General features: G+C 36.0%; 1 protein-coding gene across 18 annotated transcripts in view; it reads left to right on the top strand.

The window, feature by feature from the left end:
• Window positions 1-23233, top strand: part of DMD (dystrophin) — a 1148985-nt gene that overhangs the window by 974715 nt on the left and 151037 nt on the right. For all 18 annotated transcript variants that reach the window (XM_077781657.2, XM_021553010.4, XM_021553014.4 and 15 more), the window contains one exon: window positions 12784-12930. In XM_077781657.2, coding sequence (XP_077637783.2) covers window positions 12784-12930 — 147 coding nt within the window. The remainder of the gene's footprint in view (window positions 1-12783; window positions 12931-23233) is intronic.

The following is a 23233-nucleotide window of genomic DNA, read 5'->3' as shown; positions in this document are numbered from 1 at the left end:
CTAGCTCACCCCTGAGGCCAGCAGCTCCAGCCCATGACCCCCAGCCCAGCCCCTGCCTGACCCTTCCCTGCCTCTCTCGTGACTGCAGTGAGAAACCAGCTCTGTCCTGGCCAAAACTGGGAGAGTCACTGGAATAGTGCATTTGCCTTTAAAATGCCATGTTCCATTACAGCACAGTAGAGATTTGCTTTGTAGCAGTTGTTTTCTGAGGACAAGAAGTCTCTATAACCTGAAAGAGCTTTTGGTGATTAACACAGGTTATTATTCAACCTTTTCTGTTAGTATATCTAACATACACTGTGTACAAATTAACTAATATAAATAGATACTGTGTTATTAGTGATTTAAAAACAATTTCACTGAGTCTACAGCCTAAGCATATATATTTTGAAAATGCTTTTATCTTTAATAGTGCTTACTGAAACCATACTAAAGAGAAACTTTCCTTTGCTAAATTCCTTTTATGTTTCTTGTGACCTTGGTGTAGTCATTGTTAGACCTTCAGATCACACTTTGAAATCCTTCTAGTTACTTACAGCTCTGAGGTAATTCATCTCTTGCTCACAAAGTAACTGAGTAACTGACTTTGATTATATGGAAAAATTGGTGTGGAGGTGTTTATAACACTTCAGCAGTCATGGGGTCTGTCATGACATGGTTAGAGTTGTTCTTGTAGAGTGAATTACAATCTAAATTTACCTATTTACTTTCCCCCCTCCATGGATGAGAACACAATTTCAGAATGGATGGCAAGGCAGTAGCATAGCTTGTATTTGTTCAGGAATCATAAAACTGTATATCAGCTGTTGATGTAAAATAAATAAATAAATAGATCAACAATTATAGTAACCTAGTGATCTGTGTTTCAGGATAAGTGCATCTATTTATTAGTGTGCTTCAGTTCATTAAATTAAACATCCTAATAAATAAATGTTTTCTACTAGATATAACATTGCTATAAATAATAGTTTTTTTCTCTTGAGAGTTCAGAAAAGAAGAAAATTAATACCTGGCATTAGTCCATTTTTTCATCTATTCAAATTTTAATAATCTTATTTTTAAAGAAATACTGAGTTAGTCTTCCAAATTGCAGGAAATAATTTTTGAAAAATGTAATGTTTTACTGATTTAGAAATAGAGAATTCAAAATGAGAGAGAACTTAAAGTGAATTTGATTTTCTTCCTCCCCTGATGTTTTTTGTTTGAACTATTTTTATCCCAGAAGAGGATTTATATTCTACTGTAGTGCACACTTGCTTGGATATTTCTGAGTTTATAAAAATATATAGGATGGAAAATTAAATCAGCTGAAATCCATTTTGTCTCAACACCGCCTGTCCCCAGGAGCACTACAATCAAATAAAAATACAGGGTGAGTTTAAAAGCGAGCTAAGTGTAGCATATTGAGCTAGAGGCTGACAAAACCAGGTTTCAATGAAATTTGAATCAGAGTGCACTAAACCCCCCAAAGAAGAAACTAAATCATTTTGAACGAAAAGGATGGAGACTGTTAAACTGTCCTGGGACGGTTCAACATTGTATGGTTTTAAATATAAAATGAGAAGTGCTCTGGCCCATGAATGCTTCTCCACTTGGACACTAAGTGGGCTGAGGGGGAGAGCCCGAGTGAGCTGGGAACCTGCTGTGGCAGGTGTAGGGCAGCCACTCACCTTACTGTGCACATGGATCCTGCTCTGATTTAGCTGCAGCTGCTGCTTGTGTAAAACCTTCCCACTACAGAAATTCATCTGACACAGGAGAACTTTTCTCCCTAAGTCATCTCATATTTTCTTCACAGTGCCAGATGTTCTTTTCTGTCTCTTGCACAGGCTGTGAGAATTGAGGTTTAACATAAGCCAGTGCTAGCAGGAAACTCTTCTGTTTGAGGGAATTCTTCATGAAAATGTCAGGCTGGCATGAGGCCACAGCCTTGTGTAACTGCTGCTTACAAAGCAGGGAAACAAACTTTCTCTGTAGGCAGTGTTGGCCTTTTCTTGAAATCTGCTTCACACTAAGTGTAAGAAATAGCCATGATGGAACATGTAAGGGCATGGATCATGCTCATAATTCTGGTCAGATCTGAGTCCTAATGGGATGCAGTCACGAGTGCAGAATGATTTGGTAGATGTTATTGGGAGGCCATTATCAATTGTCTTCAATAGTCACAGCAACTGGGAAAAAATCTTGCATCCTGGTGTTGCCTTCATGGGAGACTACGGTGACCTGGTTGCAAGGAACAGCACGGCAGCCCAGTCTCCCCTGGGCCACTCGGGCTAACGACACACGCAGGCACCAGTGTGGTGGACGGTCGAAAGCCTTTATTATCTTATCTCATGGGTTTAAATAGTCTTGGGGGACTCTGCTACGTCAGGGGGGGTTGGCAGGGTCTCTAGGGTTAGTCAGGAGTGGAAAACTACTGGATTAGGTGTGGTTACATTCTGTGGGGTAATGGATAACATGTTGCAGGGTGAGAGGGGGAAGGGGTCTTTCTTTCCGTCACATCCCGAAATCTTCCGTTCGCCTGTCCCTATCTACTACACCTGGAAGAGAGCAAGTGTCACTCTCACCTTCAAGTAGGACAGGAGGAAGGACACAGGTACTTACAGGTTATTGAGCCTCACCCAAATCCATGGGAATGTGATGGAACACCTAATATTTTAAACTATCTCCAGGCATATGAAGGACCAGAAAGTTGCATTGGAGTGAGGTATCACAGTGGTTGATCCTGAATCAATATCATTTAACATCTGCATTAAGGAAATGGTCCCTGGGACAGAGCTCACCTTCAGTAATTTCTCACTTGATACAAAAGTGGGAGGAACAGCCATTACACCAGATGGTTGTGCTGTCATTCATACAGACCTTGACAGCATGGAGAAGTACACTGAGGGGAATCTTCTGAAGTTCAACAGGGAGAAATGCCAAATCCTGTGTCCTGGGAGGAAGAACCCCAGGTAATAGCACACACTCAATACCAGTTGGCCAGAAAGCAACTCTGAAGAGAAGAGCCTTGGGGTACTGGTAGACAAACAGCATATGGGAACACACTCTTAAAATCCAGTTATTACAATTACTAGGGAGATGCCTCCACCTGAATTAAGGTGCAAACAAGACCATATGCCAAAGTCGATAGTATGGATTTTATTTAACAGTAAAATGTGAGGTAGAGAGATAGAAAGAAATATAAAAGGATTGAGGAGGGAAGAGGGAGGAGAGAAAGTGAGAAAAAGGGATCAGATGGAAGGATAATGATCCATGGATCCAGTGGTATCCCGTTGATCTTCCTCACCCTGGGCTTCTCAGTGGTGGGAGTTCCAAGGTTTCTCAGAATTTCTCACCATTTATATACTTCAGCAAATAAAAGGAATCAATGCTCACTGGCTACACAGTTCTCTCATTTAGTTGATTAAATGATTCCCTCACTTCCAATGCTAATTAGTCCCATGCTTGTTCTTTCTCTTCATTTGAGTCAGTGGCTTCCTGTCTTGAGCCAGCAGGCTGTGTGTCCCCCCACCAGACCCAGCCACAGCCAGCTACCAGCACAGTTGCTGAGCTGGCCTTCCCACAGACTCCTTGCAGTGAAACATCCTTCTCCCCAGCTTCACTTACCTTTCCTTAGACCTGGGATGATTGGACAATGGGACCTTTCTCTTCTCTCAAGTTCCTGTCAGGTGGGTTAACTCAAGGTCCAAATTTCAGGAATCCAGAAGGCATATTTGGGATGGGGTGAGCATTGGTGGTTGCAGATGAGCAGTTGCTTCTTTGCCTGGTTTGCTACCATGGCAAAGTCCTTTGGTGACCTTAAGACCATTTGGACAAATTGTGATCTTTAAGTGTCTTACACAGAACCTCAGGGCAAAGACAGCTGGGAGCACCCTGGGGTGCATTAGGCAGGACTTTGCCATCAGCTTCCTCTCTGCTCAGCCTTGGTCCTCCTGGAGGGCTGGGTCCAGTTTTGGGCTCTGGGGTTGAGAAAGGCATGGATTTCACTGGAAGAGGTCCAGTGCAGGACCACAAAAAAGGTCACAGGTCTGAAGCACTTTCCTGTGAGGAGAGGCTGCGAGAACTGGGACAGCTCAGCCTTGAGACTTAAGGCAGCTCACTTACTATTTTATCAGTGTGTATAAATTCTTGATGAGAGGGAATGAAGAGAAAGCTGGACTGTTCTTAGTACTGTCCACTGACAAGAGACAATTTAATAGGCACAAATTAAAACTCATCAAGTTCTGCCTGAATATGAGAGAGACACCTGTGGCTATTCAAACACTGGCACAGCTTGCCCAGAGAAGTGGTGGAGTCTTGATCATTGGAGATATTTAAAACCTGACTGGACATGGTCCTGGGCAACTGGCCCTGCTCTAAGCAGAGGGGTTGAGCTGGATGATCTCAAGAGTTGCCTTCCAGCTTCAGCCAGACCGTGATGACAGTTTAGAGTTTTGTGAGAATGAAAACATTTTTAGTGCATGCCTTTGCAATTATTTTCAGTGGACACACAAAACTATTTAGAAACCATTATGCATTTAAACACTAATAACAGTAAAAAATTTGTGTTCTTGCCTTGGGTTTTTGTACATGTCCAAGCTTGCACAGTCTTAAAAGGTTTATTAAAAAGTGCAAAACATTTAATTCCTAAATATAGTTGCTATAATATTTAGTCCTGTACAAAGGCAAGATATGAACTGCCTAAATAGTAAATACCATTGCTGGAAAACTAGAGATGATTTTCAAATTATTTGATTTTTTTTCTTTCCTTTATATAAAGCTAATAAAAATGTTTTAAATTCCTCATGTTTAGGCTTGTAAAAATGAACATTTGTGAAAGAGGATACTACGGAGGTCTTGCATTTACTGTCTCTGGGGGAAACTAACTTCAGGATCAATTTTAATTTCCAATATTGTACTCTAAGCATAAACATAGTGTTCAAATCAAGGGCTGGTGTTGCTATAATTGCCAGTCCATAAAATTTGAAAAATAAAAATCTAGAGATTATGCCAAATTGCCTTTAACATCTTATACAGGAATCGTGCCAGTTCCATCCATAACCAAATAGATAGAGACTCATTTCCAGAAGCTGGCTTGGCACTGAGCATTCAAATAATTTGATGCATTGGTGAAATGAACTTTAAAGTCTCTTTTAACTCCTGTTTGCAACAAGAGAAGGGCTCTGCAGTATATGCACCATGAGATTCATGGTCCCTCTGCCCATGAGTATGGGAAATATTGAGTCTTGATTTTTACCAGTGTGTTCAGGGTGACTCAGGACAATATAGCTGGGAAAAAATATCACACAATAATGCTGGAGTAATTGTCCATACATGGTCTCACATAGATTTTTTTCAAACCTGTTTACAAGTCCAAGTGTTGTTAAGGAGCACAAAGGATGGAATAACATCCAAAATGGGTCTGCTCCCTACCTAATTTTCGCACCAGAAATGTTGCAGGTAAGTAGCAGCTAATAGGAATACTGACTATTTAAAATCATAATTGGTAAGGCTTAATAGCTTATTTTAAGTTTCTTATTGAACAATTTCATACCAGTTTCAAATAAATAATTATTAGATATTGTCTGTTTATTAAATACAATTTTTAAGACGAATATAGCTAAATCAATCTCATTACTACTGAGGTGTGCATAAAGATATATGACTTTGTATGAGCATGCTGATATTTTCCTTTATTCAGTGTGGTGAATGTTAAGCAGCAATGATTTCATACTCAAAACAGCTGTATAAATGCTGCTTGTTCTGACAAGGCACTGTTGTGGACTACATCTAAACATACATGGAAGGTGTTTGGATTAGTAGGAACAAAGACAGCAAATGTAAAAAATCATTTTTAATGATTCATTGGTATTTTTCAATATCAGACAATAAAGGAAAAATAGTTCTCATTTTAGTTTTACTCTGTGCATGAGGAATACTTGATGTTCTGGGAATATGCTTCCTTTTCAGGGTGTATTTTCCAAATGGCTTAAAGGGCTTTAGGCACCCTATTCCATTAACATCAGTGAATTGGAAGCTACAGGAACTTGGTTCAATTTTAATTGGACTCCTGAACTCTGTGTTTGGCTTGTCAGCCAGCAGTTGAGCATGAGGTTGAGGGAGAAAGGGTTAAGAAATTGAAAATATGCCTTGTAGAGTCAGTGTTCCTTTCTGAACTTTATCATGAATTTGGCAACAAAAACTCAATGAAGATAGAAAAGCATTTAATATTGACTATATATATTAAAAATATATATCTTTTGTATATGTATGTTTATATAAAGGAATATATAAATATGTTATATACATATATATGTGAGTATGTACAATTAGTATAAAATGTAATACTGATATTGAAATAAGTTTTCTGTGTGTTACTCTTCTACTTGAATGACTAGTGAATTTTCTTTCAGTTTTTATGGAACCAATTTATGAATCCTAAAAGAAAAAGCAAACCTTTTCATGGCATTGACAAAACCCTCCCCCTTTGGTGAATCTTTAAATAAAAAGACCTAGATTTTTTTTCTCCCTTCTGAACATTGGGCAGCCTTCCAAAGCAAAATCAGTCTGTGTTAGGGTTTCTTAAATAAAAGATAGGATAAAACCACCCACATGGCATGTGAAATGTGAAAGAAAAGACAACTGGAAAAAACCCTAAGCATCAAATTTTCATAAATAGATTTGATATTCTGGAAAGAGATGAGAGCTACCTGGTGGGTTTTACTACCTTGGAATAGGATACCCAAAGCACAAAGAAATTTAATGGAAAATATGCAGAAAATTACTTGCAAATAATTTTGGGAGGCTTATCCTGCATCTTAAAAATATATATTAGAAACTGATCTGTAATTACAGACACTAGCCTAAAATCCTTTTGGAAGTGAAGGTACAGCACTAAATAGAAAATACATAAGAAAATCCAGGAGAATAACCAGTAGGGGAAAGATCTGGCTTGGTGCTGAGCACTGCAAGTTCAAAACATTGCTATCATAATAGGGATCATTATGAACTAAAGGTCAGCAACTCTGCAGGGACAAAAATAACCCAAAAAATCCACTACAGCACGGTTCAGTTTTCAGAAAAAAAGCTGCACACAAATGAGGAAGCCTGCTGAAAAGGAACCAAAAGGACAAAGTGTGTGAAGGCAGCACAGAGGCACTGCATCCTGAGAACCAATCCATACCATCCAAATGGATTCAGAATGACCTGCAAAGATGGGGTGGCTAAAGAAAATAATAAAGAAACCTATTTGAAACAAAAATACAAAGAACAAATTGTCTTGATTCAGATCATTAAATCACCAAAACCAGATGTCTGTTTGGTCAAGTGTTCTAATGGAAGTGTGAAATAGCTGTATTTATTAGCAACATTTTCTTATTTAAAATCAGGAGGGTTTAATGATGAGTGATGAGGGACACACATGGTGATTATTTTCACAATGTGCATTTAGTCAGGCCTGTGGACCTACAGACAAGGAAATCTGGGAAGGGATATTCTGTAGAAGAGAGAACAATTTTGTAGAAGTAGGTGTGCCTTACATCTCCAACTGGGCCTTTAAGGAAACATGAGCATAATGTTTAAGGGGCTGTAGGCCATTTGCCATTCCCCAGGGGTTTTAAAGATGTCTTTCAGCAAAGAAACTAAGTTCCAGTGAGACAACAGAAAAGGTTTTATGGTGGATAAATAACCAATTATGTGGTAATTTTCTGTAAAAGATGGAGAACAAAAAGCACAGATCAGTTTTCCCAAAGAGGAAGGTGATGTGCTCCAGAAGGTCTACTCCACCAGCATGTACATAAATGAACAAGGAAAATTATTAATGCAGGTGCACATCTTAATGATACAAACCTATTCAAAGTATTTAAGGTGAGGACAAACTGCAAGCTGTCCTCACAGTTATGGAAAGCCTTCAAAACTATGGAAAGCCTTCACAGTAATGACTGCTAGCAAAGTGATGGCAGGTGAAATCAAATGTTGATAAATCTCAAGCAAAATGTAGAAAAAGCTATCCCAACTTTCTGCGTACATTAATGATCCCTTTAGGCCTTTCAAGCATTCCTTTAGCATCCATGGAAGAGGTCTTGGAATCATAGCAGAAGCCTCTGAAAACATCACATCAGTGCTCAGCACTGTTCAGAAAGACAAATGAAATGTGAGGAATTACTCAAAATTTCAGAAAAGACAGAAAATATCATGGTGCTACAGTGTAAGTCCCTGTTGTATCTACAACATGTATATAGTAGGAAGTGTTAGGGATCCCTAATCTAAAACCATTTATAACAGACAAGGTAAAAGGTATCTAAGGACAGAATAAATGGTCTTGGAGTCGGGTTTGTCTTATTTTTTTGTCTTTTTTTTTTTTTTTTCAGATAGCTGTCTGTATGTAAGTTACTTGCCTAGGCTCCCTATACAGTTAATTAAAATCTGCTAGTTTCTGTTGTTGCAGTTCAGAATGGATTCTTGTCATCTTGTAGTAAAACCTTACATTATGTTCAACTCAGGAAAATGGGTTTGATTAGCTGTAGATATAAAGGCAACTCACTCAGGTATACATACCTGACAGATATGGGTAAATGTGGGTACATTTAATCAAATACATCTCAATCTTTGCATTTTAAGCAAAGGAAGAAAAAACATGATGTAGATCTTGTACATCCTGACACAACACAAAGCCCACTAGGAATGGTTGATCTCTGTCTTTTATGAGCTAAGATTTAGGTCACAAGTAGGTATCCAGAAATAGGTTTAAAAAAACCCCAAAATTCTAACCTAAATGTTAAACTTACCATAGGATATTTTGGATCTTAAAAGCCTATGTTAGTCCAAAAATCAAGTATGTAATTCCTTGGAAAAGATTCCACCAAGATCTGTTTGACATAAAAATAGAGCTTCTGGCTCTATAATCTCTGAGACTCAAGTTGCTGAGCTGGAAAAATGAAAGGGACAGGGGAGCTGATGTTTTCCCTTACTTTCTTCCTTAAGGAATTGTGTTGGCTGCTATCAGATGAGGGACTGGGCAAGATGAGCTTTTTGTCTGACTGATTATGGCCACTGTGTCCTCTCCAGACTTTTAGTATTTGTCTGGTTAGGATGCCTGTGGTATGTGTCTTCTGGAGTCCTTGCACATTTTCCAAGGCATTTTGAAATATTTTCTAAAAAGACTGTACGGATCATTTAAAATCCAATCTACCACCTACAGTATCACAAACCATTGAAATTCTGTCTTGCATAAGGACAGTTATAATGAAGATAATTTGGGGCCGGTTGTCCTATTGCTGTTCATACTGTGAACTCATTTGCACTCTGAGCAATTTAATGGGTATACACTACTACTCACCATGTATTTTGGTTTTTAAATTACCAGCAATATAATTCTCTAATTTTTTTTCTATATAAGCTTGTTATATGTTTAGTACTCACTATGCAGAAGGAAAAAAAATAGAAAAAATCAACCAGTCTTGTATTATACAAAATTATTAGAAATATAAATATTTCTGTAACACATTTCTAGTAAAATTCTAAATTTCTGCTTCTGCAGATGCTTAGCTCTAGAACCATGTATGCTGACTGATGGGCTGACTGTCTGTGATAAACTATTGCATAAAGAAGGCTTACAGTTGCTGACTTCTTAAGAATACAAAGTCATATTCCAAATCTTTCTGTGGCTATTTTTTCTCTTTTCTGTCTACAGTTTTCTAATTGTAAGTTTATTTGCCTTAATTAGATAGCTGTTCCATTACCAGCATTCCTTTTTTTTGTTCTTGCTGTTTGTCATGTTTAGATTTGGCCAGCTAATAAAAACACTAGCAAAAATTCAGGCTTACTAACAGTAGAATACAGAAAATTGAATTTAAAGGCAAAAGCTGTGGTATTTTTTGCATTGGAATATTATTATCACATTGCAAAAATCATTATCTTTGCAGCACAAAAAAATTAATTAGGACATCAATTGAAGAGAAGGCAGAACATGAGTTTTCTTCTTTATTTCCATATCTATTTCATTTCTTTCAGTGTGGGTCGCTTCTGTGCCACAGCCTTTCTGGTCAGTAAAATAACTTACAGTCAAACAACATGCTGACTAATTATGAAAGTTTTTTTATTTCATTTTAATTTGGGTATAATGGCTGTATTATTTACCTAATAAATAATGTGGGTGTTCAAATAAGACCAGTACTTTCAAGTCCAAAATGCAGATGCAAATAATTGGTCTGAAATCAGCCATATACTTTAATATATGTTTAAAAACAAGTGCCTGATAAGGCCTGTGTGTTTTGCCTAAGCAGTGATGTTTTTCAATTAGAAACCTAAGCCTAATCCCATACAAATAATAGAAAATTAATTTGATTTAGTACAGGACCTGCCTTAAAGTGCAGTACAGTGTAAAAACTGATCATCTATTGATCAGCCTTTAACCTATCAGTGTTTTATATTTTATATATATATATTTATTGTGTGCATTTAATTTTTATTATCCATTACCTTAATTAAATATTTTCTGTTATATCTAAATATATACATATGTATATCTATATTTTATGCAAAGTGGTCATTGGTGACACAAGATTAGGGGTGTTCTCTCATCTGGGAAACAAACCAACACAGGAGGAACTGAGTTGATCATCTCCATTGTAAGCCACAGAGTCATGACCAGGCACCTTGGACCATGATAGCAGATCACAGGAAAAAAAGCAGTAAAACAACCATATGTAAGTGAAGTGCTCAGATAGAGGTGTATATATTTCTTCAGCCTTTGAGGCCTTTACTTTACAACAACAAATGTCTACTTTTACAGCATGTTGTTTGTTCTCTGAACTCACTCCCTAACTAAAAAGTTCAGGGTAAGCACATATATAACTCTCTAGGATAAAACCAAACGTGAGCCGTCTTCCTTTTCTTTGTATTTTAGACCTTGCTCAGCACTAAACCATAAATCAGCACTCACCAGTAATGTCAGTTCTACTCCAGTGGTATAAAACTGGTGAAATGGGGAAGTCAACTGTTATATCATAACTTGATATATGCATCTTCTCTCACATCATGGCATTTGCATATTTCTCTGCACTTCCTTTACAAAATACACATCCCTCTGATGGTATATTTTAAAGATTGATCATTAGAGTTATTCACTGTATGAGTAGCATTTAAGCCAGTCTAACTCCTTATGTTGCAGGGTAATTTAACATAATTGATGGAAGTCAAGTCTGGTTTTAAAAGACATTTGAGTAACAATTTTTCAATGATGTTTACCTTTAGTGCTCTTCATGGCATTCTGACATCTATGAATGTCTTCATATTATTTACTCTTAAGGTTCACTGAGATACTGGATGGGCTTTTTTTTTTACCTTATTTTGCATGATGTGTTGATGAAAAGATTACTAGGTAATAATTTCAGGTTATTTGATGAATTCAAATGAAATGCAGACAACATGTGGTTTATATTAAAAATGCTGAGAGAAAGAAGCTACAGAGAAGAAAAATCTAGCAAGTAAATTATTCTGCCTTTGTGTGCAGACATCATATGGCAATAAAACATGATCCTGAGAATGACAGAATTTGTCCCCTAGAAATGACTCATTGTTACATTTTGACATATTTTATCATATTAAAAATTCATAAATGTCTCCTTAGAAAAGATAGATATGGAGCAGTGGAAGATCTACATAGAGATTCCTCTCTTTGATAAAGTCATGGTGCCCTGAATTTATCTGAATGTACCCTGATACATCATGGAGACATCCTCATCAGGTTGTTGATTTTAAAAAAGAAGAAGTTTGTAACTGGCAGATTCTGGTTTTCACATACATTACTGAAATTACTAGCTAAACTGCTATGCTTTTATTCATAGTTTTAAAGTTTATCTTAAAATACACATTATTTAGTTTTTTCTTTTAAATATGAGTAATGTAAGCCAGTTTGGGAGGCATAGCATTTTTATCTTTTTTTCTCTTTTTTTTTTTTTTTTTTTTTTAATGGACTTCCCATTATTAACCATTTTATTTGTAACACACACAACACCCATGCTAAAATCATAACCTTATTGGGGTCTGTAAAAGTTTCATCATTTTTCCATTTATTGCATTTGGGAACAGCTTCTTCCTCTGTTTTCCTGTGCTAAACTGTACTCATCACTCCCAACCATCCTGACTGAACATGTTAAACACAAGTAATGGATGAGGCAGGAGACAAGGGTGCTCTGCAGAGCACCTCCCAGTGGGTGTGCTGGTTAGAAATTTGGCTAAACTGGGCAGAAGTGAAGGTTCCAAATTCACAGCACCTTCTGAAATGCCAGGCCTTACACCTGAGACCAAAAGTCCATATGAAGTTAAATAAACAGACTGGTAAGAGAATCAAGGCTCTTTCCTTTCAGCTTGGCATGTGATATCTTTAAGTTACTAATCAGCTGGTAGCAGAGCCCATAGTTTTTGAAATTAGTGCTCATAATATTTTATGTTTATATTTATATATTTGTTTGTTTGTATTATTTATATTTACATTGATATTTACATTGATATTGATATTTATATTTATATTTATAGTTAGTTATAGTTATAGTTATAGTTATAGTTATAGTTATAGTTATAGTTAGTTATAGTTATAGTTAGTTATAGTTATAGTTATAGATATAGTTATAGTTATATAAGTTTTTTATATTTATATTTGTATTTATTGATATTGATTATATTTATATTATTTATATTTATATTTATGTTTATATTTATATTTATATTTATATTTATATTTATATTTATATTTATATTTACATTTACATTTACATTTATATTTATATTTGATTCACACAGGTTTATCGAGCAGAACTTGTTCCCCTTAAGGAAAAGGTGCATCACGTCAATGAGCTCGCTCACCGCTTCACTCCCCCCGATATCCAACTCTCCCAGTACAATCTCAGCTGTGTGGAAGACCTAAACACAAGGTGGAAGGTGCTGCAGGTATATTTCCCATTAATTCTTTCTTTATGCTGCATTTAAGCAAATATTTCTCTTTCTCTGTGCTTTGTGCCCTGTGGGATAGCACCAAAGGCGTACCAAGGAATGAAAGATGAGAAAGCCCAAGAAAATGTTTTGTTGTTACCATTCATAAATGCATTAGACAGAGGCCCAACCTGATATTGTTGATGGTTTAAGAATATAAAGGGCAAGCCACGTGTTTTACACACATTTCAAAGATAATACATTCTCTTCCATAGAGCTCAGGAAACACTGTGCACAGTTCACTTTCACTGTAACTTATTGCCTTATCAAATCCAGATATTTGGAAAATAAATTTTTCATCTTCTCTGAAGATACTTGGAAGACAGTATGTCAGGGTGAGATGTTATTGCTGATAGAACAGATAGTTAATTGAAATATTATGGTATACTGTCTTTTTTCATATTTACTTAAATGTATCTGGATGATACAGAGAGTAAGGTGAAAGCACTCCAGTAAATTTTTAAACACATCCTGAGGGGAAAAGACATTAGTAACTTTGAAAGGTTATGATATACTAAAGGCCAAGTTGTGACCCTTGGAAAGAGGAGAGACATATCTGTTCCTATAATATAATTTTTCTATTTAAAAGAGAGAAGAGTTTGAAATGTATTGAGAGGCAAAGCTCATTTTTTTTAGAAGAGAATAAAATAGCATAGACTGGAATAGAATAGATCAATTGGAAAAAATACACAATTATTTAGACCAGCTGCCCTACATGCAAGATCTGCAGAACACTCACACCCAATGGCAATTTTTAGAATATTATGTATTTTTCCATCTTAGGGCTAGACTTTTTTATGTATGACTAGCACTCCAGTTAGATGTAATACTCTTTATAGAAACTAAAATTTTGACCACATAATAGGATAAGCAGAAATGAAAATTGGTTTTGTTTCATGCAAAACCATTCTCCTTCTAAGGTATGTTCTTGTTGTTTGTTTCTGGTTTTACAGTTGTTCAGAATGTTTCTTTTTCATTCTGGTGGTTTTGGTTTTTTTTTAATTTATTTAATAATTGCCTTTGTTATGCTAATGTAATCTAAAATCAGGACTTTAGTATTTTCATCTTTTTTTTAAATATATATTTCAGTTTATTTTCATTTGTCTTTCTTTTACACTGATCATGTTTTCTCTCACGCTTCTCTTAATTCTTATTTTCAAAATTCTAATTTCCTGTGTTCTATTTCTCTTCTCTGTCTTTCCCCATCTTCCGTCCCTTATTTCTCTTTGGGATTTTTTTCTGTACTCCTTTTCTTAGTTTACTTTTCTTCTTCTCCTTCCTCAAAGGTTAGATCTCTCTCTCTCCCCCCCTTGCCATATTCCTAATGGGGAAAATATTTCTTATCCATATACCCCATTTCTTAGAAAATATCACTGTAGAAAAATCATAAAACAGAGAATTCTGTGCTATTGCTTGCCAGAAATATACCCATCCTTGGTTATGTGTAGGAAAAGTGCATAAAGACATAAAATGTATCACATCTAAAATATTTTGTAAAGGAGGTAATCATGTCTCACTTGTTTATTTATTAACACTGGGAACATACATAAGATTAGAGGAGGAAATGTATAATCTTAAGCCAAATCTTACAGAGATTTTATATTATATTCATTTTATAATCATAAGAATAAGAGCAAGCATAGTCATCTGTAGTATTGCACAGTGGTTCTACATCGAGATTAGTGCTGTTAGTGAATAGAATCAAATATTCCTCCAGAATCTTCCCAGAATTTCATTTGTATTTTTGCAGTAAGGCATGTTTGCCATTAATTTTCCTGGTTTGTATTCAATTTTAATGAATATACTCTGGAGTATTACTGGTACAAAATGTATAGAACGCACTCAACCACTCTCAGAGTCAACAAGTCCTGGTTTTGAAGTGTTGTATGGAGTGCAGTTCATTAATGAAAGCTGATGCACTCAGCTCAGTCACTGATAACTGTGTCATCTTCTGTGGGCTTTGAGTAGCTTCATGCCTTTAATAGAATAGAGAGTTTTGAGGAAAATAGAATATGCTGTTTATTTTTTTAACTTTCTTAAACATTAAAGGAGATTAAATCTTTCCAAGGAGCTACTTGTTATGAATTTCACAAGGAGCTCTCATGTGTGCTTTAAACAGTGTATGTAATGAGCTCATCCTGGGATAGAATGTGCTTTGCAAACCCTTGCTTGCTTCCAGTTGACATTTAGGGGACCAGGAATCCCCTAAAATTGGTGGGACGTATAACCATTTCACTAAGTCAGAGATATAGTTGGTGTAATGCTGGTCAAAGGGCAAAGCTCCTGACATGTAAAAGAATTTACAAGTATCCCACAGAGAACATAGCCTTCAGTTATCAAGAAAGATTTTTTTTTTAAATCAAACCTTGTTTGCTTTCATTTAGAATTTAATAATAACCTTTAATAAGCGGAAAAATACATTAAGAACTCTGTTTCATCCAAAAATGTATCTATTAAAATATTTTGCTGTGGTATTTATACTCCAGTGCTTTTACTTTTAATGTTTGGTAGTTTGTGAGTGTTTGTCTTTGCACACATCAAAAACCTAAAGCAGCCCAAGTGTTTTCCAATCTAAACTTTTTTACAATTCTATGATTTATATCCATATACATAATGATTGTGAAGGAGCATAAGCCCTAATTTCAGTATAATTCCTAACCCCTCAGCTCATCTTGCACCAGTAGCAAAGATTCTGCAGGATGTGGGGATTTGAAGATTGTTGTGGTGCAAAAAACATGCTGCCATTTGTTAGAAGGTCCAGCCACAGCTATTATTCTGTTCCCTTGAAGAGCACTCTCTGCTTGCAGGAGCTGTGAAGAGCCAGCAGGCTTTTAGTACCCTGCAGGCAGTCATCTAAAGCCATATCATTATTTTATTTGTATTCTGCTGAGGACAGGCTCTTTACTGAGCTGCGTCATGCACACTAGTGTAATAAGTATTGCTGCAATGAATTATTTCAAAAACTAGCTCCTTCTGTGTGCTTCACAAATATTAGCTGATTCTTTCAATCCGTAGTGAGAAATATGAATGAATCTTACAATCTGTATTTCCAGAGGTACTAATATCAAGGATATAAAAGCCAAAAAGGAAATCCCTTCTCCCCTGAAATCAGTGTAAAATTGTCACTATGCATCACAGTCTTGCTGGCCAGTGAATCTCTAAAAAGCTGAGTCACAGGAATTCTGGGCAGCAGTCCTCAGCTCACACGTTGCTTTTTATAAGGCTGGACACCAAGGCAAGGAATTTGCAGCAAAATATAAGCTGAAATCAGCAGTGACCTATTGTAGTGGGTTTCAACTTTGGACTTTTTAAAATTTTACTTCGCCTTCAGTTTTTCATGCCTTCTCCAAGAAAAACATCCTGCAAAAAAGTGAAATAACAATAATACCTATATAAAAGAAATGTCTTCTTCAGGTCTTTTGCAGTTGAATTTAACCAAGTTTACTTTTTTAAATTGTATGTAGTAATGGTTCCAGGAAGTAAACTTCATGTCTAAACCATGGAATTAAAATCTGAAAGTAATGAAGGATATTCTTTCTTATATAATTTTTCTTAAAGTAAATGGAAAACCTCTCTTGCTTTACAGTTCAGTTGTCCAATTGGTAGTGCACAGTATTATTGTACACGAAAGCTCTAACCATATACTTACACAGAATATTTGCATTACATTGTTCTATATCTTAACTTACAAGCAGAGTTATTTATTATTAAACAGTCAGTGTAAACTGGGGTTAAAGTTGATAGATTTAGATTATGTAAAAATATCAGGAAAGATGTTTTTTCCTTTTTATGAGACAGAGAATGTCATGTCTTAATGAATGGATTATATAAAAGGCCGTTATATTTTTATATTTATATATTGTTACCTTTCTGTTACCTTAGCAGTTTCTCTTTCCATTGTGATTTTTCATTAATTATAATAACTAATTTGTTTCTATTTATTTGGTTTTTCCTCCTTTTTAAACTAGATTTGACATATGCAATCTGTAAGTAGCTGAAAAAAAATGGGAGACAATTTTCTAAATACATGGAACCAAAATTCTAGCTCAGTTAGAATTATAGTAGTTAAGTCACTATTAAATCATAGTGCTTTTTGACCTTGAAATTTGAAATTATTTTTCAGTTGCAGACTTCATCTTCCCAGCAGAGGGAGATTTTGATCCTTTTTGGAAGTTGAGCTGTCCCATCAGACTAGTTAGTTAAAATGTTGGTTTGTATGTTCCATGAGAACAGGAACTTCTGCCAAAACCACAATTGTTACAGCTCTTTAATGGTCTCTTATTTGTTTAATTGGCTATGCCAGTTGGCTGCAGAAGTCATAGACCCAAGCATTTTTCTTCATTTCTGTTAGACTGAGTCTCAGATTTTCTCAATGTTTGTCTGCAAAATTATGCATATAGAATTCATTTTGCAGTGATTTGTCCTTTAGAAATCTAATTTATTTATTTCTGTAAGTTAGTGAAGGAAGGCCAGCTGTCAGGATTGGGATTCAATTCTATTAATGCCATGTGTCAAAAATTGGAAATATTCCTTCCCAAATTAGTAGGATACCTTTATTGTGACATTTTTAGGGCAGTCAGTGAAAGACAGTGAGTAACTATAAACAGGAATGGTTTTCATCCACAGACATGACAGCAGGAAAACTAATAAAACCTTAGTAAATGTATGATATGTGTGATGAATTTCACTTTGCTTGAAATTGCAAATGCTTTGATAATTTTTTTGCAAAGGAGGTGCATTCATTTTGAGAGTTTTGTTATCTTCTTTTGTCTTCCTTTACTCTGAAATTTTGTCCTCTCTGAAGATGTTTTGACGAATCATGCAGAAGAATAGCAATTTACCCTACCTTATATCCTCATTACTATATGCATCTATAGCTTTCTTTCAATGTATTATTTTGTTTCTTATAAATGTATGTGAGTGAAGAAGATTATAAAAGCTGAGTTATGTTGTTTATATGTGAAAAGAAAAGCACCTAAAATTGATCAAAAGGAAATAGGTTACACCTACATCTTAAATTTAGCACTCTCTTGTACAACATTTGCATATACAATATATTCTGTAAGATCTCCCATTTATCTATTTGATAGATAAATGATAGGAAAAGATGGGCATATTAGTTGAAATATGTAAGTCTCATTTCCTTATAAAGGAAGACTTGAACAATTTACTTCCACCTGTCAGCAGTTATAGATTATGTTTGGCAGCACACATCCATATGACTCATACCAGACTATATTTAGGGTACTCAGGAAAACAGAGGGTTATGATACTACTGAGAATATATTCACTGGAAACCAACATTCACTAGTTCTGTGGGGTTTTAGTCAATTAGTTTTATCTAAATCATCCAGTTTGTAGCTTTTTACTTATTTAACACCCACCACTGAAGCTGTATTCTTTAGTGTTCATGATCTATAATACCTGACCACCTCAAAACCATTATTTGAAATAATTTCTGTAGAAGTCCCTTTGACAAGGAGTGTGGAAGTTACATTTGAAGAATTAAAGCTCTGAGATTCAGTCCTATCTGTACAGGTGTAGACCCACAGGAGTTAGAAGATTTTACCTTGGATTCCAAAATGGCACAGATAGCGTTGGGGTTTTTCTTGCACAAATTGCAAGAATATGGCCTGATTTTTTTTCAACATGTTTTTAGGTGTGTGACCTGATTCTAATCAGCTATGTTTAGGCTGCTCATTATGGAAAATTAGGGTTGTTTAAGGTAAGAATGTGTGAGAGGAAACAGCTGGAAAATGCACAAGGTTAGCATCAATCATTAGTGAAAGCAAACAAGGACTAAACAAAAATGAACCTTGCAATTATAAGTCAATCTCCAGTCCTAGCTTCCACTCCATAGGCCCTTTTCCTTCCCAAAATGTTATCAACTGTCAGAGCTCAAAATTTGCAAGCTAGTTTTGCTAAAGCAATAGGAGAGGACAGGAGGGTGTAGGTTGACGCCATTGAGGCAGGACAGTATGAAAGGATTCCAGATCAGAAGGCTGAGAATAGAACTCTGATTTATATCAAATACACCTCTCTTTTATAGAGAATATCATCCAGACCCATTCTATTGGTCTTAAAGTAAAAACATCTCAACCCATTGGTGTGCAGTGAATGACTCACAGTGGCAGAACTTACCTATTAAAAATGTGAACAACAAAAGAGATAAAGAATTATTTACATTCTTCCTCAACTGTTTCCCAGGCTTCTGCCTGGTTAGAAACTTTTGTTTTCTCTCTGACTGAACTGAGAATATCCACAGTAGGTTGTGCAGGGCAGGATGCAGGGTTATCTGTCTGCTGGCACCAGATGGATCTTTGACATTTGTGGTTCTGCTTCGTCCTCTAGATGGGATGTGCGCTGCTGACACCCATCCTCTTCCTCTGACACACATCCTCTGACACCCATCCTCTGACACATGTCCTATGACACACATCCTCTGACACATCCTATGTCACACTTCCTCTGACACACTTCCTCTGCCCATTTGCGCCCGCCTGGTTTGAAGTGAGCTTGGAGCAGATGTACAGAGTTTGCTTTGAATGTGGAACACGTTTGTGTCAGATAGAGCACTCACTGAATTTAAGAGCTGTCCAGTAAAGGCTCTCTAATGTGATTTTCAGAGGCTTGTAACTCAATGAAACCTTAATGAATACCCTTGGATTGAAAGCAATATAAAACCCCTTAGACTCCAACTACCAGTGCCAAAGTATTGTTAAAGGCTTTTAGAGGGAGAATGTAAAACTGGCAAAACATATTTCTCTTTCTCCCCATTTTCACTAATCCCTTCTTCTGAAACGATGTGATTTTTTTACAAGAAACTTTATTTGAAGTGATTAAAAGCCCAAGGAAAAGAAATAATACACACATTTCCAGTGCAGAAGGTTAATGTTAGCCTTTTTCATTTCTTTGTTGAGTCATTTTGTCTCTTTCTGACATATCAATTATGTATTATATCAGTGCAGATAGTTTTATGTCAGACTACTTTCAGGTTACAGAAAGCTTTTGAAGTCTTTAAGCTAGGTAGTATTTTGTGCTCTGTTTTTTATATCTTTTTGCTTCATTGAGACTAAGTAGGATTTTTTTTTTCTGTTTAAGAAGTACTGTTAATAATAGAGTTTAAAATATTAAAAATGTCAGTGGCATTAAGTTGTGACACAGATTTGAAACCAGCATTTATGGAAGATTATGTGTGTCATTTAAAAAATATTTTCACAAGTTGCTCTCTAAAGTTGCCACTGCAGTTTTCAACATGGTTTGAGTAAAGCTGAATGTTGTACCCTTGTGTAGAAAACTATGAGCAGTATGGAAGTGATGTAATGGTATGTTTGCTGCAGAGGAGGGCACTTTATAATTAAAATGGCTCAAACCCTCTTATATGTTGTGTGTGCAAAATCTTCTATAAAGTCCTTCCTAATTTGTATCTACCCAGCACAACACAGGCAGAAGGTGTTATTTCAGGGTGCTTATCTAAGCTGTTCAGCTCTTCTGCTTGATGTCAGTTTATAAAACACTGACACTGCAATAGACATTAGAAATATACCCAAACATAGTATGGATTACAATTATTGACCCAGAGCTTACAATTTCAGGTTTTATTAGTATTCATGTTTTGGGATTTTTTGTACCTGGAAAGATCAACATCCAATTCTTGTTTCTGGAAATGAATTCTTTAGGGTATGACATTTTTGGGGAGAGCTTCAAGTATGGAGGTTGAAGACTCAGTTTTTCTCTCCCATTTTCTCAGGTGTTCAAAGTTGTTCCTCTACCACAGTTCAGTTTTAAACCAAAATTAATTAGCATTAATCAATCCAGAAAAATAATCCTAAAGTTGCATCTCTATCAATCCAGAAAAATAATCCTAAAGTTATATCTGTAGGTAGCATATTCACTTTGTTGGAGGTTTTCACTTTCATTCTTCTGGTTTCTCATAGTATCCTCAAGTGTTTTGTGTTCTTTCCTTTCAGTACCATCATTTATGATTCCTTCATCTGTAAAAACAAACAGTTCTGTCCTAATTAATTAGCTGACACATAGTTGATAATAGAATGCTTTTTCAGTGTAGTGATTTTTGGGATATTCAGAAGAAATAGAAGATTGTGTCTTCCATAAAATGGCTTTGTGGTTTTTATATATCCAAGTATTACAGTTCCTTATCTCAGAACATCACATTTCAAATCCTGAGTTGATTTTGTCTGTACTATTGCCAGCCAGAAAACTAAGATAACTGAATTTGGGATGCACATCAGTTGTCATAGCTACCTGCAATATATCCCTGAATCTGCCTAGGTTTACCTCTAATGAGAAAGGGGTTACATTTTTCTCAGAAAGCCTCCATAACTTTATTCAACTGTGAATGACCTGTGAAATATTGTCAGACTGGTACGGTCTGCTGCAGAAATCGAGCAAGCTTCCTCTTTTAAAAAGTCGGGATCTAATCCTTTTTTCTTCACCAGTGAATAGGAGGTCAGCTCCCATCAAATAAAGTTTTAGAAAGACAGAGGCAAATCCAATTTTATGATCACCACTTTTCTGTCTCAACACTGTGCCCCCACCTCGTTAGACTGTGCTCTGTAGTTCCCACAGCTGATGGGATAAACCTGTGATGTTGAACAGTGCTAGGTCATGCTGATTATTTCAGCTTTGCCAATGATACTCTAGGTAATTTTTTACAAATTATTTTAACCATTTTGTGCATGAAATTACGTGTTTTCAGGTGAGTATCCATTTATAGATCAGAACTACATTTATAAAATTTAGCTGAATTATAATGACATTGTGCTGAGTTGGTTAAGTTTTACTGATAGTTTTTATTTTAATTTATTGTTCTGATTGTTATAGTTCAAAGGTCTGTCCCATTCCCTAGAAAAGGGGGCCAGAGAAACATCCTCTCCTTCATGTACATTTGTGTTATTAAGTACTTATCCTTATATAGCCAAGGCCCCTGAATCAGATAATAGCGTCTTTGTGATGTGAGCTACACTGCAGTGCTGGACACAAACTATGATCTTGTATTATTCAGCATGTTTCTTGAAAGCATGATTACCACTGATGATGTAAAATCTGCTTCTGTTAGTCTGTGAACTGTTGCAGAAAACAAATCACAGAGTGTTTAAGGTAACATTTGCGTGCTGCTGTGGGTGCTCAGTGCTATCACTGAGAAATGAGAGCTGCCCCTGCACACTTTACACTGGATTGTTGGAACCTGAGCCCCCACGGGCAGCTGGCTTTGTCTGCTCTGCCATCCCTCCCAGCTGGGCTGACTGCATCCCTGCTGAGCCTCTCAGCTCAGATATCCTCGGGTGACCCAGGAGTAACGTTTGTGCCTTTTTCTGCCTGAAAAACACCCAACACCTTCATTGTACAATTTATCGAAGAACACCTAGGAAAGATGTAAAAGGTGAAAGAAAAAATAAAAGCCTAATTTGCTGTCTTTAGGAAGCTAATCAATTCTTAAATCTTTAGACAAGAGATCTCAGTAGTTCCTGATCCTTCTACCACTTTGGAGGGACAGTCCCAAAAAGACATATTCACACAAAGTAGATTTCTTGAGCTCTTTTGTTATATTAATTACATGATCAGTATATTCACACAGCTTAGAGATACTGTATTTCACTGTCTTGCTCATATTCAGATGGGCTCTAACTTGCCAGAGATTTTAATTTTTTTTTTTTCTGAATGAGACTATAACTAACAGATGTTTGTTTTTGGCTCCATTTCTACATTCTTTGAAAGCTGGAGAATTAAATTGCTGACATTCAGACAACACTAATTCACATATCCAGGGAGCCTAATTTGCCATCCCTGAGATTCTGATTCCTGGTGTTCATGGATTTAAAAACCATTTCAATGACACAATATAAGAATAGGCTGGGGAGTTTCAATAGTATGCTCCTGCTGAACATAATCACATTTTATAAACATCTGTGTCATTACTGGTGTGATTCATCTCTAAGCTGTATACAGCTGTGTTTGCAGTTTCAATTAACAATCCTCTAATTTCATATCCATCTCATGTTGCTAATTTAGTTAATTTATTCATAATTAAGAGTATTCTATTTTCTACGAAGGTTTGTTGAGCTTAGTGCATATAAAAAAATAAAAAAAACGCATATAAAAAAATTAAAAAACCCTTAGGCTGAGGCATTTTGATTCTTACAAAGTCACATCAGAACAAAAAATGCCATTAATGTACCTAAAGGGGAAGACATGATATAAGGGACATTTTTTTTCTCAGTGTGAAATGAGAAGCCTTTGG

This window comes from Lonchura striata, chromosome 1 (genome assembly GCF_050655825.1).
Source record: "Lonchura striata isolate lonStrDom1 chromosome 1, ASM5065582v1, whole genome shotgun sequence".
Lineage (NCBI taxonomy): Eukaryota > Metazoa > Chordata > Aves > Passeriformes > Estrildidae > Lonchura > Lonchura striata.
The sequence above is the reverse complement of the archived record's forward strand: the minus strand, read 5'-3'. Positions and strand labels throughout refer to the sequence as shown.